The sequence below is a fragment of the Mustela nigripes genome, chromosome 12 (genome assembly GCF_022355385.1).
Source record: "Mustela nigripes isolate SB6536 chromosome 12, MUSNIG.SB6536, whole genome shotgun sequence".
Classification (NCBI taxonomy): domain Eukaryota; kingdom Metazoa; phylum Chordata; class Mammalia; order Carnivora; family Mustelidae; genus Mustela; species Mustela nigripes.
Window position 1 is genome coordinate 77,273,144 of NC_081568.1, and position 27,639 is coordinate 77,300,782.

Consider the following 27,639-nt stretch of genomic DNA (forward strand, 5'->3'; position numbering starts at 1 on the left):
CGGAGGCGGCGGCCACGGGGCGCTGGCACGGGAGCCGGGGCGGGCGGAGCGCAGGAGATTCGGCCGGTTTCGGTGTGCCGGCGGCCTCTGGGTGCAAGCCTAGCAGGGACCTGCGTGGAGCTGGCGGCCGCTGGGCGTCTGTCTGCTCGCTCTGTCCGTCCGCCCGCCCAAGCCCCTGGTGTCTCGGTCAGGCGAGCCCCCGTCCGCCCGCAGGTCCCTCAGTCGACTAAAGGCTCCCGGGAGCGCGGCTGGGAATAAGGCTCCCGGAGGCGCCGAAGCTCCGCCCCGCCTCCCTCCCCCCTCCCGCGCTGGGCCGCTCGCCCGGCTCCCGGCGCCGTCCGCGCAGCCCCCGCAGCCCCCCACTCCGCGGGCGCCGCGGGGGGGAAGGGGGCGGGAGTAGGAGGCGGCGCTCACATATTTTGGGACCAGGCCAGGGCCGCCGCTGCCTGACTGTGGGAAGGACTGCTGACCAGCAGGTGGCGGGGACCAGTTCCTACCTTTCCCCAAACGCTTGTCGCGCTGCAGCCTTGTGACTGGCGAGCTAAGCTCTGTCCTTGGACACCCCTCGTTCCTTCCCCCTGTTCCAGGCCTGGTCCCCTCCAGCCATCCCTGCTCCACACCAGAGATCTGCACCCAAGTCACCTTCTGAAGGGTAACACTCGCGTCTTTGCCTAGCAACACAGCAGATAGTAAATAATTAATTCATGTATCATTTAAAAATTGGACATATGAATGCCAGCAGGTCTCCCGAGCCCAAAGTAACTGGAGTTGCAGTTGCAGGCACTTGGTATCAATCCAGCTAAAGCAAAGGAAGTTAGTATTCTAGCTGCTAGAGTGGCTTCCCTCCATATTTCTCCCAAGGAACACAGTCTCAAGACCATTAAGAGTTTTGAACTATGGATTGTAATTCCCAGGCTTCTAGGATCAGAGGGACAATGGTTGTGCAACATGCCTCATAGTATTCTGTCTTGGAACACCCTTCTTCCCCAACATCAAAACTGAGACCCTCTCCCATAGGAACCAGCTGGCTAGCCTAGGTTGCTATGTTCAACAAGTGCCAGGGGACTGATGTGTTTCTCCTCCAACCTATGTATTTTTACAGGGGTCTTCTGCTGTCAATGTTCTGACCCAAAGAAATGACTCTCCCAGTAAATATTTCAGCTCCCAGAGACATGCTGGGGAGGGAGTTGTGTGACACAGGGCTGGGTTGGCATTCAGAGCCCTCAAATTGTGCCAGATAGAGCTGCTTGCCTGATTCAGCCCATGTGTAAAGATAAAAACAGGCCTCCTATTTATACCCAGGCTATCCCCCACTGTCTCTCTCCATCCCCACTTTTGCAGGGGTCTGCCCTCTTGACCTGCTCCTACCAACCCTTCCCAGGCCTAGGTTTCCATAGTAGACTGGAATTCCTACATACCTAAGTTGGAATCCAGACCTGGCTGCTTCCTGAACAAATTTGAACAAGATATTTAATTTCATTGAGCCTCAGTTTCCAAATCTCTCAAATGGAAATAATAACAATAATAAGGCCTCCTTTGTAGAGAGCTTTTGGAAGATTGAACGAGGAAACTCCTATAAGAAAACAGTTAGTACAATTCCAGGTGTATTATAAGCTCTCAATAAAAGTGACCTATTATCTTATTATCACTAAGCATTCTACCTTGACTATTCTGTTCCCTTAGAGCCTTTTCATCTCTCCCTTCCTGCCAGGTCTGAGGCTATATGTTGTCGGTTGGACTGGTTTCAGGCGGAAGCCGACCTGTCACCTATTTGGCCCAGTGCCACTGTGGGATTATTCTTCTGGGTGATTACTAGTACCTTAGCGGATGGTCACCACCCAGGCCACACCTTTGTTCTCCCTCAGGAACTGCTTGACCACCTCCTTCCCCCAAACAAAACCACTCTGGGATCAGGGCTCTCCCTGGGGGAGGGTGGAGGGAAACACTTCCTGACACACAGCCAAGTCACCCCTTGCTCCTACCTGTCTCCAGGGTCACACCCTGCTTTCCTGTCCCAGCCTGCCTATCCCTTTGCACGCTCCGTCTTTCCGCCTTCTCACCTCCACATCAGCCTTAGCCGCCCCATTCATGGGGCAACTCCAAGCTTTCACCACACCTAGGAGCCTCACCCTACCTCGGTTTGTGTGTCAGCCAGGTTTTACGGGAAGGGCTTGGAAAAAAAAGACAAAGACCTGGAATGCCTTTGGGACAGTCATTTCCCCTCTCAGAACCTGGGGTGTCCTCTGATCAAAGAAAATAAATCAAAATTCAGGCTGGGTTCATTCCATTAGCTTATTTATTCCTCAAACATGCAATGAATGCTTTCAGGCACAAGGGACGCAGCAGTAAACAAGGCAACCAAGAATGTGCTTTCATGATGCTTCCATTCTACAGAAAGGGAAACAGGTAACATATTAAGTAAATTTAAAAAATGAGAAGCAGCTATAGTGCAAGTTCAAATGCAATGATACACTATAGGGGGAATGTGTCCCAGTGCTTGGGATGACACTTTAGGTGCAAACTCGTCTCTGAGCAGGTGATGTGTAAGCTGAGGCCTGAATAAAAAGAAGGAAACAGACTTGTGCTCATCCACTGCTAAAGCATTCCAGCCACGTGCATAGTGCACCAACTGAAGTGGGAACAAACTTGGAGGATTCAGGGAACCGCAAGACGGCCAGAAAGCAAGGAGGGTTATAAGATAACCTTGAAGCAAAGGCTAGGGACAGGGAACAGAGGACATTACAGGCTCTGCTAGGTGCTGGAATTGATTTCCTATCACTGTGGGCATCACATGAGATGGTGATGGGAAAGCACAATTATGTAGGATTTTTTTCATGTATCCTAGCCCCCCCCCCCCCCCCCCCCCCCACATACGTACGGGCTCTCTGGCTGTCAAGTGCCCAGTATACTCCTAAAGAAGCAGAGTCTAAATGGGCCACTCCAATTTCCCCCAACTGTCTATGGACCATAAGCAAAATGAAATTTGAAGACTCACTGGCCCTGGGCCACCAGTGAGTCACAGGTGGCAAATCCAGAGCAGAAACCCTGGCATCCTGTTCTCCAGACCCATCCTGGGTTCCCTAGCCTCTGGAAAGACAGTCTTCATGGGACACTGAGTGTCACTGACTCACTGCCATACAGACCTTGATCTGGGGAGAGAAGCCAGTGGGGAGGAGGTGGGGGAAAGGGGTACTGGTCAGGAGAAGAAAAGGGAGAAAGGGACTTGGAGAGGGAACCCAATGGAATCCCTTCCCTAATGTGACCAAGATGTCTATGCCAGCAGATTGGTTCGCCCAAACCTGACTCTGCATCAGCTTACCTGAGAATTTATTGAAGATAAAAAGATCCAAGCCCCACCCAGTCCTCCTAATTCAAAACCTCCTGGGGTGGAGCCCAAGCCTTTATACTTTTGTTGGTAATTCTGACATCAACCCGGTTCAGAAGCACTGGTCTGCGTAATTAGCTAGAATAACTTACACAGCATCTGAACAAAACGTGTGACCCTCTGGGGTAGAGGGGTTTAGGTAATGTCGCTTGTCCTGTGCTCAACACTTCACATACATTATCTTGTACGATCTTTACAATTGCCTCAAGACTAGCTATTCTTCCCCATTTTAAGGTCTTGAAGCTAAAAACAGGTAATTAGCAGTCCAGGTCACCCAGCTAGTGAAAATCTAAGCCTCCATTTGAATTCCTTCCTTCTTCCTGGGCTTCTGTTCTTGAGCTCAACACTGCCGTTAACAAATGGATGAGACAATGGCTGCCTTCTCCCTGCTTCTACAGTCAGTAACATTGTCAGCTTTGCTGAGGCTCAGGGCTCCATCTGTCCTGCGGGAGGCAGTGATAAGAATCAGCCTCGAGGCTGGAGGACTAGGTAAGACTGCAGAGCAGCTAGTGAAATGGGTATACCCTTGTGAGCCAGACAGCCAAGGGTTCAAATTTTGAATATGTTATTTGCCTTATTTATTTATTTGTTTTTGCTTTCTAGCTTAGGACCCATTATTCAACTTCTCTGACCTACAGTTTGCTAATCTGCGAGACGGGAATAATAATAGTAGTTTTTACTATAGGGGTTTGTGATGGTTAAATCAGATCATGTGTGTAATGCAGAATATGATGCCTGGCACATGGTAGGTGCTTCCTTGGTGACAGCTGCTACTAAGAATGAATGCTTCAAAAAAAAAAAAAAAGAAAGAAAGAAAAGAAAAGAAAAAAATGTGCGCGCACACACACACACACAAAATCCCCAAATGCTGCTTCCTTCTCTCCTTCCTTCTTCTCTCTTTCGTTTTTTCTTTCTCTCTCTCTCTCTCACCTTCCCTTCCTTTAAGTGGGAAATTTAAAAAAATGTGACAGCCATCCTCCCTCATCTTTCTGCTGAGAGATCATCATGCTTATGATGAGATGGTAATCTCCAAGGCCTCCTGGAATTTTGAAAACCTTTACCCAAGATAGCAACCCTGGCTCAGAGTCTGGAGAGTAGCAGGTGTCCCCTGGGAGAGGGGATTCTGCCTCTTTCACCTTCCAGTGTACCAAGAGAAGGAGACCCAAAGCTCTGCAGACTGGGGAAAGGGCACCTCCCTTGAGGGTACTTCTCTCTTAGGGTACCATGAGCCCAGGGTTACCGAAACTTGAAAGCTGAGAGTTATAGAGTCATGGTTCCTTGCCCTAAGACGTCTTCATCCCCACTCTCTATCCCCACTTGAGCCCAGCAATCAAGCAGTTTTGGGGTTGCAGCTGGATTTGTACTCAGATCTGCCCTTTGGAACCCCCTTGTACCTCCTATCCTGCCTGGGCTTTCCTGGAGGTCGTGCCAGGGATGAGCAGGACCGCCTGTCTGATTCCCCAGGCTCGGGATCCATTTGAATAGGATGAAGACTGGGGTGTGGAGGGGAGTTAGGGGAATCAGGAGTCCCTGTCATTCCCAGATATTGAGGAGGGAATATTTATAATGTGCTTGGCTCAGATCTGGATTCCTAGCTATCCTCCTCCATTTCTGGGCCCATTTCTGTGACTTTGAGGGATTAGCAGGACTTTACCACTCTGGCCATCCGCTCGCACAGATGGCTGTCTGTCATCAGGAAGGGGGTGAGTGATTCCTCATTCAGCCACCACACAACCCATCTCCCTCTTTAAGCCTCAGATTCCTCACGTGTAAAATAAGAGGCTGAAGCGCTATTCTGTGTTCAGGCACTGGCCAATAAATGTCCCTCCCGAACTGTTTGCAGGCCTGCTGCTGTTCAAAGTCCAGCAGAGACAATACCATGACAACCAGCAGTGCCTGATCTGTGAGGCATGATAACCTTTCTCTCCGTGTCTCTTCGTCTCTCGGTGTGGAGAATTACAGTCTACTTAAGGGGTTCTTGTGGCTAAGGAGATGGCACCTCTGAAAGCTCTTGGCAAAATGGAGAGCCCTACATAAATAGGTCAGTACTATTGTTACTAACTTCTCTAGGGCTCAGCCTTGGAATGAGGTCACATCAAATCCTGTACCAGGAATGTGTAAGTTTGGGTTTTCTTAGAAATGCAATCACAGAGCTGCAATTTAAAAATTTAACCTTATCCATCTGCTTTTTTTTTTAATATCAGAGCGTTGATCTAGGACAATGATTCACAAAGTAAGAGATGCTGCCCCCTAGGGGTCATTATGGGAATCTGTGGGGAGTTTTTGGTTGTCCAAAAACTAGGAAGTCTTCAGGCATTTGGAGGAAAAGATGTCAGGCTCACACATTTAAAAATTGCTCCCCCAATTGTCCCATATTCCACATACTTTTGAGTGTCTTTCCAGACATTCATATGGGTGATAAGCTTGATTATAATCACTTGAGCCTAGAATCATCTCTAATTACATTAAAATATAGAAAGAGTTTTTAACACTGACTTTCCCAAGAATTAAATTAGCACGAACTGTTCATTTTGGTGGTATCTGAGTTCTCAAACAACACACTTCTGTCAGTATTTGTAGGTGTCACATTTGTCAGTATTTGTAGGTGTAGGTGCAAGCAATGGGCTTCTTCATTGAGATTTCTAGAGTCATTCTTGAGCAAGCATTTGCATATTCAAATAATGTTATTTCATTTAAGAAAAAAAAATTTTAAATTTAAGTATTCTTTGCAACCAGCGTGGCATCTGAATTCATGATGCCAAGATCAAGAGTCATGTGCCCTACTGACTGAGAAAGCCAGGTGCCCCCCTCTTTTTTTTTTAAGATTTATTTATTTGTTTAAGAGAGAGAGTTAGAGGAAGAGAGAGAGCAGGGGAGGGGCAGAGAGAAAGAGAATCTGAAGCAGGCTCCATGCCCAGAGCAGAGCCATGTCCACACAGAGCTTGATCTCATGACCCTGAGAACCTGACCTGAGCCAAAACCAAGAATCTGATGCCTAATTGACTGCCTGACTCAGGCCCCCCAAGATGCCTCTATTTTATTTTATTTTATTTTTAAAGATTTTATTTATTTATTTGACAGAGAGAGATCACAAGTAGGCAGAGAGGCAGGCAGAGAGAGAGGAAGGGAAGCAGGCTCTCTGCTGAGCAGAGAGCCCCATGTGGGACTTGATCCCAGGACCCTGAGATCATGACCTGAGCCGAAGGCAGAGGCTTAACCCACTGAGCCACCCAGGCGCCCCCTCTATTTTATTTTTAATCACTTTCTCTTTTCTATTAATTAGGGCATTGACTTTCTTTAAAGAGTAAATATGCAATTATGGTGATCATTTTACAATATATACAAATATTACATCATTATGCTGTATACCTGAAACTAGTATTATAATGTTATATGTTAATTATACCTCAATTTTAAAAAGTGAAATTAGGAGTCCCTGGCTGGCTCAGTTGGTAGACCGTGCGACTCTTCATCTGAGGGTCATGTGTTCAAATCCCACATTGGGTGTGAAGCCTGCTTAAAAAAAAAAAAAAAGAAGAAGAAGAAGAAGGCAAAAATAAAGTATATAGAATTGTATCTCTATAATTACTTTATTTTTTTAAATACACATTTTTGAAAGTTTATTTAAATAATCTCTGCATCCAACTGGGGCTTGAACTCATGACCCTGTGATTAGGAGTCTCATGCTCTTCTGACTGAGCCAGTGAGGTACTCCTTTCTATAATTATTTTAAAATGCTTTCAAAACCTATGTATGGGGGAAAAACTGGAAAAAATACATCAAAATGTTAACATGGATGGATTCCTACAAAAGAGAAGAACATAAATGTGCAGATAGGTTATTCTCTGTGAACTTTATTGCACGATAGTAAAGGAATATTAACATATTTGCTATAAAAAGGAAATATTTATTTTGACATGGCTGAGGACCACTAACACCAGAAAAATTTACATGAGAACCCTTTCTGTATCCTTCATAAAAGTGCTGTTCTAGATACTATTATATATAAGGTCCCTGGCCAGTGCCTGAATAAGATATAACAAATTCCTCCTATAGTTAATTCAGTGTTAGAAAGTTTGGTTCTTGTGACTATCTAGTACAGCTACTTACTTTTATTAGATAATGACAAAATGTCAAATTCATAGGTTCTCTTTTTGCCTCCACTGTCAGTAAGATCACAATTAAGTACTAATGCTTGGAGCACCTGGGTGGCTCAGTTGGTTAAGTATCTGCCTTCAGCTCACGTCATGATCTCCTGGGATCGAGCCCTGCATCGGGCTCCCTGCTCAGTGGAGAGCCTGCTCCTCCCTTTCCCTCTGCTGCTCTCCCTGCTTGTACTCACTCACTCTCTCTGTCAAATAAATAAAAATCTTTAAAAAAATAAAAGTTCTGATGCTCAGTTGCAATGATTATCCCTAGTTCAGAATTTTGAGGAAAATTGTTTGTTTCTTCTCCACTTTGGTTTCATTACAAGTGCTCATTTTTTAAATATTTACTTGTATCCATGTCTTTTATTGTCTTTACATCTCTTCTGGAAGTAAACGGAGCATACAAAATTAATGTGAAACTCAGAAATCACATCTCTGTAGCTACCTTGCCAACATTTCCTGAATGTAGAAGGCTTGGTGGCAGGGGCATGGAAAGCCTGAGGCAGAGAAGTTTATGCCATGTGCTGGTGGTTTTGTGCCGCAGACTCAGGCTCTCTGATAATTCTTTCTTTTCCCCTTCAAATGCCCTGACTCCTCTACTCCAGAAGGAGTGTGGGCGTTGTAAGGAGTAGAAGCGGGCTCCAACACTCAGGGCCTGCTCCAAATGTTGCCTGGATCTTGGTGGTCTGGGGTCAAGGTGAATGTCAGGGAAGGGTATCCTAGCTCCAGAGTCAGAGAAGCCCAGGCTCCCCAAGTGGAGAGACCCTCCCTCCACACACATTCCACTAGCATCTTGTATGAACCCCTGAGAGCAGAGGCATTGAAGCTCAGGTTCAGGGATGCAAAAGACCCCTTTCTAAACCCTGGGTCCACTAGCCACTAGCTAGGACTTTGGCCAAGGTACTAAGGTATCTCTAAGGCTCAGTTTCCTCATTCAGAAATAGGGCTGATACCTACCTCTAAGGGCTATCATGAAGACTCATGGAGATGACCACAAGGTGCTAGGGCTGTGCTTGGAACCTAGGAAGCACTCAGAAGCCAGCAGGGGCTGCTTGTCCCCCGGGATCCATCTTGCGTCAGTCTGCCGTCCACAGCTGGGAGCAAGTGTGTCCGTTAAATTGCAGCTGCTCACTCAGATGCTCAGCAGCATGGCAAACTGCTTCACCTTTCTGAATCTCAGTGGTTTTTTGTTTTGTTTTGTTTTGAAGATTTTATTTATTTATTTGACAGAGAGAGAGACCACAAGTAGGCAGAGAAAAAGGAGGGGGCAGGGAGCAGGGTCCCTGCTGAGCAGAGCTCGATACAGGGCTCTATCCTAGGACCCTGAGATCCTGAACTGAGCTGAAGGCAGAGGCTTACCCCACTGAGCCACGGAGGTGCCCCCTGAGTCTCAGTGTTTATATAATAAAGTGGGAATAATGAAATGTGCCTCATATTTGTGGTGTGAGTAAAATGATTAATAGTGAGTAAAATGATTAATTTATTTTATGGTAAGGAATTATTCAATTATATTTTGTTATTTTTATTTTTATGGGCATTTTATATTTTTTTCTACAACAACTATGAATTTAAAAAAACAAATATGAATGATTTATGTATTTCAAGCCGCTTTTAAAGCTATGATTTTTCTTAAAAAATACTGGGGCACCTGGGTGGCTGAATCGGTTAAGGGTTGGACTCTTGGTTTTGGCTCAGGTCATAATCTCAGAGTCTTTGGATCCAGCCCTATGTTGGGCTCCCTGCTGAGTATGGGCTCTGTTTGAGATTCTCTCTCTCTCTCTCTCCTTCTTCCCCTCCTCTTCTCTCTCTCTGTCTCAAATGATAAATACATAAAAGTCTTTTTAAAAAATTAAAACATACTTAAATTTGTTGAAAGTTCACTATATTTTAGGCATTGCTCTGAGAACTCTATATACATTATCTCATCTAATTCTCACAACAGTCCTCTGAGGAAGATAGTATTTTCTTTTCTTTTCTTTTTTTTTAAAGATTTTATTTATTTATTTGACAGAGAGAGATCACAAGCAGGCAGTGAGAGAGGAGGAAGCAGGCTCCCTGCTGAGCAGAGAGCCCGATGCAGGCCTCGATCTCAGGACCCTGAGATCATGACCTGAGCCGAAGGCAGCGGCTTAACCCACTGAGCCACCCAGGCGCCCCGGAAGATAGTATTTTCACCCCCAGTTTATTGATGAGAAAAACCAATGCTTAAGGAAGTTGAGCAACATGCCCAGCTTGGATGTGATACACCGTCGTAAAACTGTACACACATGAGCACATACATAGACAAATGAGTACATGCAGAAATAAAGGAAATCTGAATAAGGTCTGTAGCCTAGCTAACAGTATTGTGCCTCTGTCTTTTTCCTGGTTTTGACATTGTGCAATCTTTATGTAATGTTACCATTGGGGGAAGGTGGATGAAAGGTGCCAGCTGAAGATCTCTTTATATCTTTTTTGCAATTTCATTTCTTCTTCTGTAATTAGACTCTCATAAATGGTCAAAAATTAAGAGTTTTTTTTTTTTTTAAGATTTTATCTATTTATTTGACAGGCAGAGATCACAAGTAGGCAGAGAAGCAGGCAGAGAGCAAGGAGGAAGCAGGCTCCCTGCTGAGCAGAGAGCCCGATGGATCCCAGGACCCTGGGATCATGACCTGAGCTGAAGGCAGAGGCTTTAACCCACTGAACCACCCAGGTGCCCCAAAGAGTTTTTTTAAGAAGTAAAAGTTTTGTTTTTAAAGGCTTATTTAGGGGTGCCTAGGTGGCTCAGTGGGTTAAAGCCTCTGCCTTCGGCTCAGGTCGTGATCCCAGGGTCCTGGGATCGAGCCCCGCATCGGGCTCTCTGTTCAGCGGGGAGCCTGCTTTCTCCTCTCTCTCTGCCTGACTACTTGTGATCTCTGTCAAATAAATAATTAAAATCTTAAAAAAGAAAAAGAGGCTTATTTATTTGAGGTGGGGGAGGGGCAGAAGGAGAGGGAGAGGGTTTTTTTTTTAAAGATTTTATTTCTGTATTTGAGAGAGAGAGAGAGCATGAGTGAGAGAAGAGTGAGTGGCAGTGGGAGGTGGGAAGGACAGAGGGAGAAGGAGAAGCAGGTATCCTGCATGTGGGGTTTGAGCCCAGGACCCTGGTAACATGACCTGAGCCCAAGCCAGATGTTTAACATTCTGAGCCACCCAGGTACCCCAACAAAGAGAGAGTCTTCTTTTTTTTTTTTTTTTTTTGCCCTGTTGGGGACAGTGCAGGTGGTAGTCAGGGCTCTAATTCACTCTCCTGGGATGGAAGAGCCATCAACCCCTTTGCCTGACCTGGAGGTCCAGCAGGGTCGTGCCCCTGCTCCTGGGGCTCCTGAAGAGCATAAACCACCACCTGCCTCAGTGGAGCAACCAGCCTTAGACCCTGAGCATTAGCTGGTGCAGGCTGCAGCCCCAAACAATGCCTTTCCCTCCCCTGGCATTGCCTTCTTTTTTTTTTTTTTTTTTAATTTTTTCAATTTATTTATTTTCAGAAAAACAGTATTCATTATTTTTTCACCACACCCAGTGCTCCATGCAATCCGTGCCCTCTATAATACCCACCACCTGGTACCCCAACCTCCCACACCCCCGCCACTTCAAACCCCTCAGATGTTTTTCAGAGTCCATAGTCTAACAGAGTGCACACTAAGCTCAGAGCCTGACGTGGGGCTCTATCTCATGACCCCAACATCTCCACCTGAGCCAGTCACTTAACCACCTGCACCAGCCAGGCACCCCAAGAAGTAAAAGGTTTTTTCTTTTTTTAAGTTGTTTCAAGGATTATGTGTGATAATGTGCCCACGACAGGGTTGGATATAATTGACATATCAATATATATTTTCTTTCTTTCCCACCCTACGAGTGACTGTTTTCCGTTGTATAGTAATAATAGCCTCCATATTATGTGTTCTATGTGGTAGGCTTAATTTACATCCATTGCTTCATTTAATAAAGTCTCTGGTGAGTACTTTTATTATTCTCCTTTTGCTGATAAGAAAACTTAGGTTCTGCAAAAACTAATCTCTTCTCCACTTGTTGGAAAGTGACCAAGCCTGGATTTATACCAAGGTAATCTGTTCATGACACCACTCCCTTCCACTCCGGGTTGAGCTCAGAGTATTGCGTGAAAGTATGCTTTGAACCTTGGAAATCATCTACTCCAACTGTTTTAATTTATACAAAGAAAACAGGCCCAGAAAGGGGGAAGGACATTGGTCAAGAACACCTAATAAATCTGTGACTGAGCCAGGATGAGAACCCAGTTTTTGGATTCCCGGGTCAGGGTATTTTCCAGGGCCAACACCCAAGGCTACTCGCCCATTTGGCCTGCCTTCACTGAGCCCTGCCTGGGAGACAGCTGGTGCCTACAGACAAAGCTGCAAGTTCTCACTCACATCCCTCACCAACCTGCACAGCTCACGGTACTTAGGACCCAAGAGGTAGCAGTGGACCCTGGGGACAGGGGAGGCATGGTGCCCCTCTACTGCAGGCATCCTTGGGGGAGCCAAGTAGTTGGGACCACAGAGAAGGCAAGGTAAGACCCTCTGAACTTTGGCAGTGGGGGTGGGAAGGGAGACTATATGTGTGAGGGGGGTTACTCATGCCAAGTACCTGTTCCTGTCTCCCTCAGGCTCTCTTGAGTCACTTGCCCTGAGGTTGGGGCACATTCTTGAAGTGGGTGATCACAGGGATTCCAGGCCCTCCTAGGTCCTAGGCCAGTTTCTATTCCTCCTGGAGCAGAAACCAACTCCCCCCGCCGCCACCTGAGACTCAGCACCTCCTCTCCAAGTGGCAAAATAGTGACTCACTACTTTCATTTCTATCCTGGGACCTCCTTGGACTAGCGCAAATCGCTCTGCTCCAAGTCCATACCTGGGGTTGGTGGGGAGAATCAGCCCAAGTCCCATTTCCCAGGAGGGAGGGGGTCCCACGTATCTAGTGAAGGGTTTGACCCACATTCAAAGAGCACGATTATCCCTCTCTCTCCATCCTTGTTGCGCTCCCCCACCTCCATCCCTTCCCACTGGGCCAATCCAGGGAAAGTTGGAGGATTAAGGACACCACCCCCTCCGCCCTGCTCTCTCGTCATCTCTGCGCCCTGGCGGGTCCACTGCGGAAAAGGGCTGATGAGTGGACCAAGCGATACTGTCCGCGGGGAGCAGCGCCCTCGTGTGATCTCCAGGAGAAGCGCATTTATTTTCCAGCCCCTCCCTTTCTATGCGCTCATTGAGTAAATATTTATTGAGTGCCACTAGGTGCGCTAGGGGCAGCCGTTGAAGAAGATAGGTAAAATACCTGCTCACTGAACGGTACATTCCAGTGTGTGTGTGTGTGTGTGTGTGTGTGTGTGTGTGTGTGTGTGCGCGCGCCGGCGGGGCAGGCAATAAACGGCAAATAAATGAGGCAGATTGTAGTAGTGATAACTGCTGGGACGAAAATAAAACCGAGAACAGTGTTGGAGACACAGGGCTGGGTGGAAAAAACAAGGTCTCCTTGAGTAGGTAATGTCAAAGATGACACTTATGTTGCTGAGACCCAGTCATGTGACGATCTGGGGCAAAAGCTGTCCTCGCAGAGAGAAGAGCTACAGGGAAGACCCCCAGGCAGCTACAGGCTTTGCATGACAAAGACCAATGCAGCAGGAAAGGAGTGGGCAAGGGCCAGCGGTAGGAGATGTGGACGTAGGGATAGGGCCAGACTGTAGATCTTACACGTCATGACAGAGTTTGACTTTTCTTCTAGGAGTAATGGGAATGTCTTAGGTGAGTTCTGAGAAGAGGAATGTAGCTTGATTACCTTTTAAAAGGATCTCTATGGCTGCTATGCGGATTAAGAACTTTGGGCAAGGAAGGAAGAGTGGAAGCAGGGCGATGACTGCAAGAGATTAGAAAGCTATAGAAATAATTCAGGTGAGATAGGATGGAGGCTTGGAACAGAGTGGAAGTGTGGGAGGCGGGGGAGATGTGATTGGATGCTGGATTTACTTTGAAGGTAGAGCCAACAGGACTTGCTAATAGACCACATTCTCCTTTGTTCTTTGGACTCCAGGAACTCCTTCATACACACACCCTTGTTGGCGCCTCTGTCCTTAATGCCAGGGCAGACCCTAGGGACACTGCTAAACTGGAAAGTTTCCAGGTGTGTTCAGACAAAGGAATTTAAGCCTCGGGCACTGTGTTCTCCTTGAAATGCCTCCTTAGCCCATTTAATGGGCTGGGACTCTTCCTGGTGTCTCCCTTATAGTAGCCTGGCTTCTCTAAGAGAAGCCAGTTACTTATAACTGTTACTTCTGTAACAGACCCAGTTACTTATTAGGTCTCTGTTTATCCAAATGGGTGCCTTTAGGGTATATTGGTGACACTCAAAACAGTCCTGAGGGTTGGTGTTTGTATTTGATACAGAGTAGGGGGCTGGATAATCTGAGGGTCCCAGTCCTCAGACTTGGGCCTGTGACTTACCCCTGTTAATTTACACAAAACACAGTCTAGTCCGATCTGATCCCATAGAAAACGCACACAACATTTTGGCCCCAGGCTGAGCATTTCTGAAGAGCCTGGGAAGGATCAGGTTAGCCTTAAAAATGCTCGCAGGCAGCCAGGGCTGGGGAGAGCAAGTGGGAAAGGGAATGATCTGGTTGGCTCTGGAGTCAGCAGGCCTTGCTCTGTTTGCGTTGTGCTGCTTCTGTGGGGGTGGGGGGTGGGGGAGTGCATTATAAATGCAGCCAGCTGGAGGGCCTCTGGATTCAAAACTTAGAACGGCACTGCTCCCTAAGAGTCTGTGCAGGCCTCCCCAAGATGAAGCTACCAGGCCAGGAGTTTGAGGTCTCCAGTGCTTGTGAAAATGTGCCCACGGGAGAGCTGGACAATGGCACTGGCTCTGGCCCCAGCCCTGACAGCCCCTCTGACACAGACAGAGGGGAGGTGGGAGTACCCAAGGACCCTCTGCTCTTCATTCAGCTGAATGAGCTTCTGGGCTGGCCCCAGGCCCTGGAGTGGAGAGAGACAGGCAGGTGAGTTGGACCCAGGGCAGTTTTAAGGGTTCTTTCCCTTTCCCCAGCTGGGACTCCTCCATGACCCGTAGCTCCTCCTGTGTGAGGAGGTGCTCTAACCCCCAATCAGGAGTTCCTCTCTGTGTTCTCCAGTTCAGGCCCTCACCCTCCACGATGCTTGGCTTTCAATGCAGTATATTGTGAGTTCCCCAAGACCCTAGGTGAGGGGAGAATGCCTAGGAAGAGGCATACTTTGCACCACTGGGCCCAGGACTCCTCCATGGCCCTACCATCCCTGCCTCTCCTGTGTGCTCCCTCCTGCACCTGGGAGAGTTGGCCTCGATAACAGTCCACTCCTTTCCACCGCAGGTGGGTGCTGTTTGAAGAGAAGCTGGAGGTGGGTGCAGGCCGGTGGAGTGTTCCTCACGTGCCCACACTGGCACTGCCCAGCCTTCAGAAGCTCCGCAGCCTACTTGCCGAGGGCCTTGTGCTGCTGGACTGTCCAGCTCAGAGCTTCCTGGAGCTCGTGGGTACGTGGGGAGCCTTTGCAGGGAGGGCCTGGGCAACTATGCCATTTCCCCAGGACTTCCCCTGCAAATTTCATAACTTTCCAGAGCTCACCCCACCCCACCCCACCCTAGGGATTAGCTTTCTCCATCACTGTGGGGGTAGGGGGTGGGGATGGAAGAATAGAGTAGAGGAGCAAGTTTCCGGAATGGAAAGGGACCTGGGCAGAGGGGAAAGGGAAAGATTTTTGGGGCAGGGAGCTCTCAGGAAAAGGTTGGAGCTCCACCTCTGTTCTTCAGAACAGGTGACCAGAGTGGACTCGCTGAGCCCAGAGCTGAGAGGGCAGCTGCAGGCCTTGCTGCTGCAGAGACCCCAGCACCTCATCCAGCCCACAGGCACCAGGCCCTGCCAGGGTAAGAGGACTGTCTTTGAGCCCAGCACCAAAAGCCCTAATCCCTCTGCCCCCTTCCTGGACCAAGACCAGCCTAGCCTTGGCTTATACCTCAACTCGGGTCTCATGGGTGAGAAGAAGTGGAGGTAATGGTGAGGGGGAAAAATGGAGGGGCCAGAGTTCTGGTAAGTGTTGTTGTTGGTAGGCATCGTGCCAGGAGTTTTATGTGTAGTATCTCATTTAATCGCCACAGCCATCATGTGAGGTAGTACCCCAATCAGCCCCATTTTAGTGATAAGAAAGCTGAGGCTCAGAGAGGGAAGCTCCAGTTTTCATCGTTTGTCAGAGGGAAAGCTTGTCAGGAAGCCCTGCTGCCTCTACCTCCAAAGCCCGTGCTCTTAGTCACTGCCTAATCCTGTTTTGAAGGGTCTGCCCATCCAAGAGAGGCTTCTCACAGTGAGGAAGCCCCACTGAAGGAACAGGTTTGTGGCCCTTCCTTGGGCAGGGCTGGGAGAGGGGTCAGGGATGAACAGAAGTTCACCCTCCACTTGCCTCATTATCAATCAATATTTTGCCAACACCCATCTCTCCAAATGAGCTCTTGTCCTTCGTGTCTCCTTGAACCCCCAACCAGCGTCAGAACCCCCTGAGAAGGAAGCTGCCTCCAGGGTCTGAGGCCGGGGCTGTGCTGGCAGGAGAGTTGGGTTTCCTGGTGCAGCCCCTGGGGGCCTTTGTGCGACTGCGGGATCCAGTGGTGCTGGGACCCCTCACTGAGGTTCCTCTCCCCAGCAGGTAAGGCTGATGAAAGTGGAGGGTTCTGGAGACCAGAAGAGGGATCTTTACTGGGGAGGGGATTTGGAGGTCTCTGGTCCAGTTCTTTTGGGGGTGAGTGCAGGATGGTGCTCAGGGGTCTGTGGAGGGGGTAGTGGTCAGGGCTGCAAAGTAGGTGTGCACAGGAGTGTACATATGGGGGCTGGTAGCGAGGGCAGAGATCAGGGCTGCCTTATGGGAGAGCTGCCTTTGATATTTCTGGGGCCTGGTTCCTTCTTCAGATTTTTCTGCCTCCTCCTTGGTCCTTCTACACTGGGAAAGGGCTACCATGAGATTGGCCGAGCAATGGCCATCCTCCTCAGTGACCCGGTGAGCTGGGCAGGGGTGTGTATGTGTGTGTGTGTGTGTGTGTGTGTACGCGCGTGCACGTGCCCACACAGACTTGTGTCAGTGAATGTGCATGTGTGGACTCTAGATGTGTGACAGAATACAGCAGCAAGGCAGAGTATGGTTTTGTGTCCATAAGAATGAGGACTGAAGTTTCCTTTGCTAGCGCTGGAGTCCCCTTATCTAGCACAGTGCTGGCACACAGTAGGCAGCCAACAGGTACTGACTGCATGCATGCATCCATGAATGAATGCTTGAGACGTGTCTGCCTATCTGACTTGGGTCTAGCTTAGAGACTGTGAAAATGCACGTAAGGGTCCAGATCTCCATTTAGGGCCCCTCTGTGCCGCTATCCCTAGCAATTCCAGTGGTCAGTTCGTCGGGCCAGCAACCTTCACGACCTTCTGGCAGCCTTGGATGCCTTCCTAGAGGAGGTGACAGTGCTCCCTCCAGGTCGGTGGGACCCGACAGCCCGGATTGCCCCACCGAAATGTCTGCCTTCCCAGCACAAAAGGTATGGGGGTGGGGAACTTCCCACTGTGGTGGAAGGTAGGGGATTCCAGGAAAGGGGTAGAAAGTCATCTTTGGATTCCAAGCCTGCTGGCAGAGACATGAGCAACCACCAGGGGGCAGGGTGCCCAGTCATGTTAGGGTTGGAGATCCTCAGGCAACCAGAGTTCCCATTCTCCAGGATCCTCTCACAACTGAAGGAGGTCCAGGGCCCCTCTGCCCAGCATGGGGCCCCGGCTGAGGACAGGTATGGCCACCAGCCACAGCTGCACAGCCCAGAGTTACAGCGGACAGGCAGGTGAGGTGAGCTGGGGTGAGAGTAGGGTAAGCGTCCTGGGAGGGAAGAAGGGTCACAGGGGCTTAGAGGCATATGCTCACTGTGGAGGGGCTCACCCAGTCCCAGGAAAAGTAGCAGGGATGGGGCGTGGGGTGGGGCCACCTGCGTAACTGACAAACCATGGGTGGGAGGCTTTTTGGGGGCCTCATCCAGGATGTGTGCCGGAAGGCCTCATGGTACCCCAGCGACTTCTTGGACGCGCTACATCCCCAGTGCTTCTCAGCTGTGCTCTACATTTACTTGGCCACTGTCACTAATGCCATCACTTTTGGGGGACTGCTGGGGGAAGCCACCAGTGGTGCTCAGGTGAGTGAGGAGGCGTGAGGGAGGCAGGCACAAGTTGTGGTATTCTGCCAGCCATGCCCTTTAACCCTCCCTGGGATGATGGGTGGGCTTCCCTGGAAACTTGGGTTGCTGTGCTGAGGACTCCAGTGTCCTGTGCGGACGAGGCTCCCTGCTGGCTTCTAGGGGGTGCTGGAAAGTTTCCTGGGCACTGCAGTGGCTGGAGCTGCCTTTTGCCTGATGGCTGGCCAGCCCCTCACCATCCTCAGCAGCACGGGGCCAGTGCTGGTCTTCGAGCGCCTGCTCTTCTCCTTCAGTAGGTAGGAGAATACCCCAGCTATCACCAGACCCTCATGAGCCACACTCTCAGCCTGGTCCTGGCTGGGTCAGTAGAGGAGGGTGGAAACTGTCTGGCTCCAGGGGCACCTAACCTGGGTTAAGTGGAGAGCAGAGCAGCTCTGCCAATTCCTGTCTGTGTTACCCCTCCTGCCCCCACCAGAGATTACAACCTGGACTACCTACCTTTCCGCCTGTGGGTAGGCATTTGGGTGGCCACATTTTGCCTGGCACTGGTGGCCACAGAGGCCAGCGTGCTGGTACGCTACTTTACCCGCTTCACCGAAGAAGGCTTCTGTGCCCTCATCAGCCTCATCTTCATCTACGATGCTGTGGGCAAAATGCTGAGCTTGACCAGTGCCTATCCCATCCAGCGCCCTGGGTATCCTGCCTATGGCTGCTTTTGCCAGTACCCAGACCTGGGAGGTGGGTGAGGGAAACAGGGAGTTTGGCAAGATGGGGAAGGATGCAGGAGGGGGAGGGTTTGTCCTCTTGCTGTCCCCCCTTGTTAAGTTCAGCAGGCTCCTGAATACCTACCCAAAACCCAGCAGCACTTTTCCCCACTCTGGTTTTGAATCAATTGAGAAGTAACAGAGCAGGCCCAATATTGTTTTTTTCTTTCTGACAATGTCAATTAAAGAACATGCTTACGTCTATGGAGGAATGGGCTTCCTAACAATGAAACCGAAATTAGATAGGTTTACGCACTCAGTCATGTCTGCACTGGACAGGGACTGTTTTGCCCCAAAGGAGCAGAGCTAAATGCATGCACAGTGCAGGCAGCTTATTCCCAAGAGCGAGGAGAGGAGGGAACAGAGAGAGGCATGCCCGGCTTCTTCTCTCAAACTCACCAGTCAAACAAATCACTGCTCTTTCCCCAGTCTGAGTGACCAACTCAGGGGGAGAGTGGCTCAGCATATTACTTTGGCACAAATACCTCCACGTGGAAGGAAACAGCAGGGATGGAGACAAGATGTCCTCTCAAGTGTGCCAGACTCTGCTGGGCATGAACAAAACCAGTTCTTGTCCTGGTAGAAACCCATAGATGGTGGACTCATCCATTAAGCAAACATTTTGCTAGGTGTCCTCTATGGCCAGTCCTGTGCTGGGTATCAGGGATACAGATAGGTGAGGAATTTGAAGGGACCAGGCAACGTTCTGAGGAGCACAGACTTGGTAGTGATTGGAGTCAGCAGACGGAGGAGTCAGAACTAAGAACTTTCTGGTTCACTTGGCCCATGAGATTAGACTTCTGAGGGATTGGAGACGGTTCTCAGGGGAGGGGCATATACCCAAATTGTTCTCTGCTTCCCAGGAAATGAGTCTCAGTGGATGAGGACAGAGCCAAAAGACAGAGATGACATCTCAAGTCTGGTGAGGGCCTATTCCTGGGAGGGCCTGGAGAGAAAGGCTGGGAGCCAAAGAAGTCAGTGGTTCCTGGCTTTTCCCACCCCACAGGCTAGGCAAACCTCATAGGTCATAGAGGCCCAGACCTGTGCTGTGGCTGGAGACCTCTTATCCTGGGCCCCTCCTGTCTGAGTGAGTGTCAATTTTTATTTCACCACCTATAACCTCATCCCTGACAACACCCTCCATATAGGACCTAGGCTTGGTCAATGCCTCCTTGCTGCCCCCACCTGAGTGTGCCCGGCGGGGAGGCCGCCCTCGTGGCCCCAGCTGTCATGCAGTCCCAGACATCGCCTTCTTCTCCCTCCTCCTCTTTCTTACCTCCTTCCTCTTGGCCATGGCCCTCAAGCATGTAAAGACAAGCCGCTTCTTCCCCTCTGGGGTGAGTGTTACCTCTCTTTTTGTGGGCCCTGTATATGCATGGGAAAGGGTGAAGAAGGAAGCGGGTGGCGGGCCTGAATCTGACTGAGTGTTCACTGTGTGACCAGGTGCGCAAAGTGCTCGGTGACTTCTCCTCAGTCCTGGCCATGCTGCTGGGCTGTGGCCTTGATTCCTTCCTGGGTCTGGCCACACCAAAGCTCACGGTGCCCAGTGAGTTCAAGGTGAGAGCTGGGAATATAAGACAGAGGGGAGAGCAGGGCCAGCAGACAGGACCTTGGAGGAGGAAATGCATAGATCCCATGCTTCTCTTCCTCTGAGCTTCCATTTCCTCGCTTATAAAATAGAAAGGCTAATAATAATGACCTCACAGAGTTGCTGTGAGGATTAATGAGGCACTACTGCTGACACAGTGGGACAGAATACATGGCAGCTATTATTATAAATTAAGGGTTAAGAAGATGGGTTCTCCTCAGCCAGCCCTGGGTTTGAGATCCTGTTCTGCCACTTCCTAGCTGTACAACCTTAGGCAAATTAACTCACATCTCTCATCAATGAGCCTCAATTTATGCATCTATAAAATGGAAATAATAAATAACAATGGCTTCTACTCTATAAGTTGTCTTGAGCTTCACAGAAGATGAGTGTAAAGCATTTTACCACAGTGCAGGGACGGGCACATACCAAGACCTTAATAAATGTTACTTATTGTTGTCATAGGTTGGCCCTACCCTCTCCACTACTCCCCACTCTCTTCTTTGCCGACCCCCACCCCCCACTCCCAGCTGCCGGCTCTGATCTGGTAAAGCTGGAGCTCCCTACCAAGGGCACAGGACAATGCACAGGACAAGGCTTAGCACTGACTTAGCACTTAGACTTTGCCTGTGTATTTGGAGACCTCCTCTCCAGGTTCTCCCAGGACAGAACAGGGGGACTCCAACTGGGGTAGCCTCAGGGGCTCAGAATCTGAGCTGGTAACTGGGGTCCCCTCCCCCACAGAGACGCTTATAATAAGAGCAGACGCAGACACACCCTGCCCTGCTCCTGCCCCAGATCAAGGCAGGTCTGAGCCTGAGTCGCTCCACCCTGGTTGGGGACTGGGGATGGTGCTTAGGGAGGAGGGTGCTGTACATCAAGTAGTGTGGGCAGGTCTCACCCTCCATCTCCTCCTCTTGCAGGGCAGGAGGGCCCCTGAGAACCCAAGTGCAGAGCCCCTGGCTCCAGCCCAACCCTTATGGTGGTCCCGCTCCTACTGCCCTCTTTTAAGACACTGGGAGGCTTTGAACCAGCTGTGCATACACATACTGCTCCTACCTACCATCTCCGTCTTAGAATGGGGGCTAATGGAAGAATGCCAACGCTGGGGTGTATAGATGAGGTACTTCTGGGAGACCCTCTCTAACTTGTCTGTGAACACCCTCTCCCAGCCCACACTTCCTGGGCGTGGCTGGCTGGTATCACCTTTTGGAACCAACCCCTGGTGGCTGAGTGTGGCAGCAGCCTTACCTGCCCTGCTGCTGTCTATCCTCATCTTCATGGACCAGCAGATCACAGCAGTCATCCTTAACCGTGCTGAATATAAGCTGCGGGTAAGGCCTGCCAGGTGAGACCCTAGGCCCCTAGCCCAAGGGACAGAAACACCAGGATGGGGTCCAGGACCTCCCTCTCCCACTCCAGAGGGCAGAGAGCCCAGGTCTGGCTTAGTTTCTCCCTCAATGCTCCACTACTACATGCAGAAGGGTGCTGGCTTCCACCTGGATCTCTTCTGTGTGGCTGCACTGATGGTGCTCACGTCAGCGCTGGGACTCCCCTGGTATGTCTCCGCCACGGTCATCTCCCTGGCCCACATGGACAGTCTTCGGAGAGAAAGCAGAGCCTGTGCCCTGGGGGAGCCCCGCAGCTTCCTGGGGATCAGGTGAGGCCAGTATTCAGGAGGTGAGAGTGAGAGGTGGTCAGTAAGGTGATATGGTGGGAAATGAAGCAGTTATCCGGACAGCTTAAATTCGAAGCTGGTGACTCCAGAGGGCTCTCACTGCTCGTGAACACTGCAGTGGGGTGAACAGATGGGTTCTGGGCTGAGATGGGTTCTGTCAGATCTTCCCCCATTCTCCTTTGGCCATGGGATAGGAAGGGCCCTTGAGAGGATCCTCCTGGCTGTGAAGGCAGAGGCAGCCAGGGCTGGGTGAGGCTCGCTAATTCCCCCTGCCCTCAGCGTAGGAGTACCTCATTGATGTTACAGAGTTACCATCACAAAAACAATTTGTAACTACTGGAAACACAATGTGTCAAAAGTATACAAAAATAACTTTGAAACTGGGAAAGAAAAGTTTTTATGGCCTGTAAAAACTGCTAAATTTCCATCAAAATAAAAATAAAAACCTATGAGCTTGAGCTGATGGAGAGGTCTGGGACACCCGAACTGAAGTGCCCTGCCTGTTCCTCTCCACCAGTTTTGCACACCGTGCCTAGGTGACTGCCGGGGTGGGGGTGGGGGGTGGGGTCCCTCCACTTCCCTCCTGCCAGTGCCTCTAGTAGTATCTGGTCCATGTCTCAGGGCCTGGCACCTTGGGGGCTCCCCCAGAACCCAGCTAACCCTTCCCCCTCCACACAGGGAGCAGAGGCTGACAGGCCTGGTGGTGTTCATCCTCACAGGAACTTCCATCTTCCTGGCACCTGTACTCAAGGTACCTCTGTTAGGTGGGGTGGGGGGTGCAGGCAGGGCAGCACTAATAATAAATAAAGCAAGAACCGACACTGGCTAAATACTTACTGGGCACCAGGCATTGCATTGTTTTCTCCACAGTGGGCCTCATCTGGTCCTCACATGAATCCTGAGAGGCATCCGTACTTCACAAATGAGGAAGGTGAAGGTCGAAGAGGTTAAGTAGCTTACAAAAGATCACCAAGGGAGCTAGTTTCTCAGGTTCATCTGAGAACTCAACCTCTCACCCAGGGGCTTTCTACCCAGTGGAGCAGGGGTGTGGGCATGCCTCCATCCTCTGTGGCCCAAGTGGGATGGTACCCTGGCTCCAGCCTCCCAACTGACCTTAAATGGAGAGTGTGATCATCACACCCCAGAAAAACCTTGAGGCAAAACCACTTCCCTTCTCTCCTACCAAGTATTTGTAGAATACCTGCCATGTGTAAGGCTCTGCTAGACACTTGGGAGAAGGGGGCAGTGCACAGGAAGGGGCAGGAGTATTGAAAAGAGATATGGAGCTAAGCCCCTATTAGTAACATACACACGTGAACAAAAATTAAGTAACACGTAATCACAGAAATGTTCAACAAGCCAAGGCAGCAAAGCAATCGAGGGCATGGAGAATGGCATACAAGAGTCATTAGTGAGGAGAGGTTTGGGGAGGGAAAGGTCATGGAGCTGGGTAGAGCAGAGTAGTTGAAAGAGCCAGATGGACCAGATCAACTGCTTACTACCTAGGTGACTCTCATTCAGCAGATATTTACTGAGTATAAACCATATGCCAGGCACTGTTCCAAAGACTGGGGATAACAGTAGTGATCAAAACAGACCATCCACTGCTTGCAGTCTGGTGAGAAGAGACCCATGAAAAAAAATTAATAAAATAGGATGATTTCAGATAGTGACTACTCCTAAAGAAAAATATAAGAGGGTAAGGTGATTAAGAGTGCAAGGGGTCTACTTTAGATTGAAAGGTCACACCCTCCTGGGATGTCAAGAGATGAGTAGTAAGCAGCCTGAGTAGTAAGAAGAAAGTCAAGAAAGGGCATTTTAGGTGGAGGGAAATAGCAAAGCAAAGCAAAGGGCTTGCAAGGGGGAGGAAACACACTTGGGCATGTAGAGGGAAGGAAAGGAAGCCATAGAGCAAGAACAGAGAGAGCAGAGAAAAACATGATAGATAAGACTGGAGAAGTAGGCCAGATAGTAGAGAAGTTCGCTGAGACTCTCTGAAATCCAATTCCCCCTTTTGTAAAATGGAGACAGTTAAAGAATTTAGCTCCTCCGACTGTCTTGAAGATTCAGTATCAGGCATGCAAAGTCAGAAAAGAACAGAAAGAGCTGGGTAGGCTTAGATGTGGATGCTGGAGGCTGGGGTTGGAGCCTAAGTGAAGGTGGGGGGCATCTGGGCAGCTTGCAGAAGTGAACTCCTTTGCCAGCTCTCTGCTTCTTCCTACCAGTTCATCCCAATGCCTGTGCTCTATGGCATCTTCTTGTACATGGGGGTGGCAGCAATTAGCAGCATTCAGGTGAGCTCATTATATGTACCATGCAATCCCACTCTTCCTCTTGTTTCCTGCTGCTATCTCCTGCCTATACTTGCCAAGTCCTCTCCTATCCTCTTTTCTGGACTCTTCTGGGCATAGGACTCTGCTGCCCTGCTCTGAATGGGGAGGGTGCCAAGGCAGTCTTCTGGCTTCCCCCTCATGCTAGGCTTGGATAGCTAATAGTGACACCCAGGCTGAGTATCCAGCTTTCCTCTTCCTCTTGTTCCCCTAGTTCACAAAGAGGGTACAGCTATTATTTATGCCAGCAAAACAACAGCCAGACCTCCTGCTCTTGCGGCATGTACCTCTGAGCAGAGTCCACCTCTTCACAGCCATCCAGCTTGCCTGCCTGGGTCTGCTTTGGATAATCAAGTCTACCCCTGCAGCCATCATCTTCCCCCTCATGGTGACTTGGGGCTGGGTTGGGTAGTGTCCTAGGGATCCGGGGAGACTCTGAGTCTGCAAGGGTGGCCAAAGCCTCCACAGGAGGAAGATTCTCCCCTTCTCACTTGCCCTGGCTCTGCCTGGTTGGGAATCTTAGGACAGAGAAAGGTAGCTGAGAGATACCACAGATAGGCTAACCCTGGGACATCTGATTTAACTCCATTTCCAACCTCTTTGAGTTCAACCACAGACAGAGATATGAAGAAAAAACAAAACAAAACACCACAAACGGAGTCCCTGGGAGAGGCAATACTGGCGATTCCGTTACTCAGTGAGGAGATGACACTGGTGGTTTCTGGTCTTATCCTTATTCCCTGAGGAAGTTAAGAACCCTGGGCTTCCTAGTAGGGCCAATCTGATTACCATATCCTGGCTATGTGGCTTCTGGAAAGGTTTTTTTTTTTTTTTTTTTTTTTAATTTTAAAAAGATTTTATTTATTTGACAGCTGGGGAGGGGAATACAGCAGGGGGAGTGGGAGAGGGAGAAGCAGACTCCTAGCTGAGCAGGGATCCCAAGTTGGGGCTTGATCCTAGGACCCTGGGATCATAACCCAAGCCGAAGGCAAACGCCTAACAACTCAGCCACCCAGGCACCCCTCTGGGAAGTTTCTAAACTCTCAGGGCCTCAGTTTCTTTCTCTATACAATGGGAGCAATTATATCCATCTTGTAGGAAGGAATGTGTCAGCATTAAGTGAAGCAATACACGATGCGTAGGAGATAGGAAGTGCTCAATGCGTGCTACTGCTGCTCATGTTTCGCTGCTTTCGCTGACAGCCCTGGACCTTGTTTCTAACCCTGCAGTTGCTGGGCCTGGTGGGGGTCAGAAAGGCACTGGAGAGGGTCTTCTCACCGCAGGAACTCCTTTGGCTGGATGAGCTGATGCCAGAGAAGGAAAGGAGCATCCCTGAGAAAGGGCTGGAGCCAGAATATTCACTCAGTGGTGACAGTGAAGATGTGAGCCCCAGATGGGCCCTCTCAGGAGAAGCGGGCAGGGGCGGGGAGAGCGCTTTTGTACAGGAGTCATCCCTAAAGTCTAATCTTTCTATTAAACCTGAAGATCTGATCAACACAGTCATTCCCCTTAGGTCCTCACTGACACAGGTACACTGAAAGGGTCAGGGAAATCTTTCTTTAGAGGGAAGGGGCCCTGGTTTATGAGTCCGTCTGGGTTGAAAGATCTGGGGACAGCTCTGGTGGTCTTTTCCAACCATGATCTTTGTCTCAGTGTGGGTGTATATCCTTTCTCTTTCTGGGTCCCTTTCTCTCTGCTCTGTCTATTCCCAACTCATCTTGGGATCTTTCTTTTGCAGTCAGAGCTGATGTATCAGCCGAGGGCTCCAGAAATTAATATCTCTGTGAATTAGCTGGAGTAGGAGTTTGGCAATAGACTCCAGGAACCTGAGCATGAGGTAAGGATATGAAGGAAGTGCCCCTGGGGTCGAGGATGGGAACGTGGGGGTCAGACCTGGGAAACCTCCAGTGTGCTGGAGGTTTCTCTTCACGTTGCAGTTCCTCTTAAACTCCAAAGTAGTGGAGGGAAGAATGAAATAAAGGAGGGTACCTGTGCTTGGCTACCTGTGGCACTGAAGTCTGGCCACTAGAGGGAGCTCAAGCTCACGCCAAATTGGATGTAGAGCTGCAGGACTGGGGAGGAAGGGATATAATGATCTAAGTATGGTAGGGAGTGGGGAGGAAACCAAGTGAGGGTACAGCTCCCTGCTGCTTTCCTTTGCCCAGGAGGCCACTCCCTTAGGCTTCTGAGAACCACATTCCAGACAAGTGGAGGGATTCTTTGCCATTCCTTCCATTTTTTAAAATCCATTTATCAAAACAGTTTATGAGTACTATACTTAAGGAGTATCTAGATACCAGAGATATAGCGGTGAGTAGGATAATCATGGTCCCTGACCTCATCAGTTTAAAATCCACCAGGAAGGATCAGCAGGGAGTTGCTGGAGTGGGATGGTGTTGGCTAAGGCAAGCACCAGCTGTGGGAGCAGAGAGGCCTCTAAACCCTTCTTGGAGGTGGTGAGGGTGGGGTGGTGGGAGTTGGAGAAGAGGAAATGGTCCATAACTTGAAATTTGAAGAAAAATGAAGAATGGCCAGAATAAGGTGGAGGGAAATGTTCTAGGCAGATGGTGCAGCATGTGCAAAAACCTGCCGTTTTTTTCTCCTTGATAAGCTGAATTCTCTTCTGGGTCATAGAAACCCTTCCATCCATGCCTTTCCAAGCTCAAGGGCCCAAGAAGCCCCATCACTTGCAATGGAAAATTCTAGAGGGCAATTCAGCAGCTATCCCAGAACAAGATATGCTGGGCTTTCCATATCCCCTATAGCTCCTTTGCACTATTCTTTGATCTACTGTGCCCCTGAGTACTTACTCTGACCCCACTGTCTTCTCTCAGTTCACAGGTGTTACTTGGAAGTCTGGATATTGTTGGTTTTGGCTTAACTGCCAGATATTCAGTTGACTGGAACCAGTGGGGCAGGACTGGAGGGCAGCTGGCCAAGATTTCCATTACCCTCCTGAGCAGGGGTAGAGAGTGGCAGGGATGGGGCACCTGGGTGGCTCAGTAAGTTAAGCAGCTAGCTACCTTTGGCTCAGGTCATGATCCCAGGGTCCTGGGATGGAGCCCCAAATTGGGCTTTCTGCTTAGTGGGGAGCCTGCTTCTCCCTCTCCCTTTGCCTGCCGCTCTGCCTACTTGCACGCGCGCGCTCTCTCTCTCTCTCTCTGTCAAATAAATAAATAAAATCTTTAAAAAAGGAGAGAGAATGGCAGGGAAAAAGCAGGTTTTCTGGTAACTCTGGGGGACTGACCATACCCCATTCATCCTCTACCCCGTTAAAGGGACCTGGAAACCCTTCCCAATTTGAACTTTCTGTCCTCACAAATTCTTTTACAGAATCGGGGGTCTCTATTGAATTCTTTTCAGTTTGCAAAAGGGGGAAAAATCTTTCCCAGGAAAATTATTCCTCTTTTTAAAAGTTTTTTTTTTTTTTAAAGATTTTATTTATTTATTTGACAGAGATCACAAGTAGGCATAGAGGCACAGAGGCAGGCAGAGAGAGAGAGGAGGAAGCAGGCTCCCTGCCAAGCAGAGAAC

The 27,639-nt window shown here is 49.5% G+C and overlaps 1 protein-coding gene across 5 annotated transcripts; it reads left to right on the top strand.

Annotated features, from left to right (window-relative positions):
* Positions 1-14,309: 14,309 nt before the first annotated feature.
* Positions 14,310-27,631, top strand: SLC4A9 (solute carrier family 4 member 9). Of its 5 annotated transcripts, none has more exons than XM_059417727.1 (22): positions 14,310-14,557; positions 14,906-15,066; positions 15,343-15,456; positions 15,861-15,916; positions 16,069-16,226; positions 16,487-16,574; positions 16,952-17,106; positions 17,284-17,400; positions 17,571-17,745; positions 17,908-18,041; positions 18,221-18,483; positions 19,373-19,431; positions 19,658-19,846; positions 19,953-20,066; positions 21,270-21,431; positions 21,579-21,757; positions 22,454-22,526; positions 24,001-24,069; positions 24,320-24,493; positions 25,335-25,487; positions 25,844-25,942; positions 26,940-27,631. In XM_059417727.1, exons 1-21 carry the CDS (start codon positions 14,343-14,345, stop codon positions 25,895-25,897), a joined length of 2,862 nt encoding a protein of 953 aa, XP_059273710.1. In that variant the 5' UTR covers positions 14,310-14,342; the 3' UTR covers positions 25,898-25,942; positions 26,940-27,631. The 5 variants fall into 5 exon arrangements, with proteins under 5 accessions (XP_059273710.1, XP_059273712.1, XP_059273714.1 ...); XM_059417728.1 differs by having other exon boundaries at positions 14,425-14,557; positions 15,348-15,456; XM_059417729.1 differs by lacking the exon at positions 24,320-24,493.
* Positions 27,632-27,639: the final 8 nt, after the last annotated feature.

What these genes read in the sequence shown, in the direction of transcription:
- SLC4A9 (XM_059417727.1), top strand. Translation starts at nt 14,343, where the DNA reads ATGAAGCTACCAGGCCAGGAGTTTGAGGTCTCCAGTGCTTGTGAAAAT. An exon ending in GAGGTTCCTCTCCCCAGCAG is followed by an intron (nt 16,227 to 16,486) that starts GTAAGGCTGATG and finishes TTCCTTCTTCAG; the next exon opens with ATTTTTCTGCCTCCTCCTTG. An exon ending in TCAGTGGTGACAGTGAAGAT is followed by an intron (nt 25,488 to 25,843) that starts GTGAGCCCCAGA and finishes TTTCTTTTGCAG; the next exon opens with TCAGAGCTGATGTATCAGCC.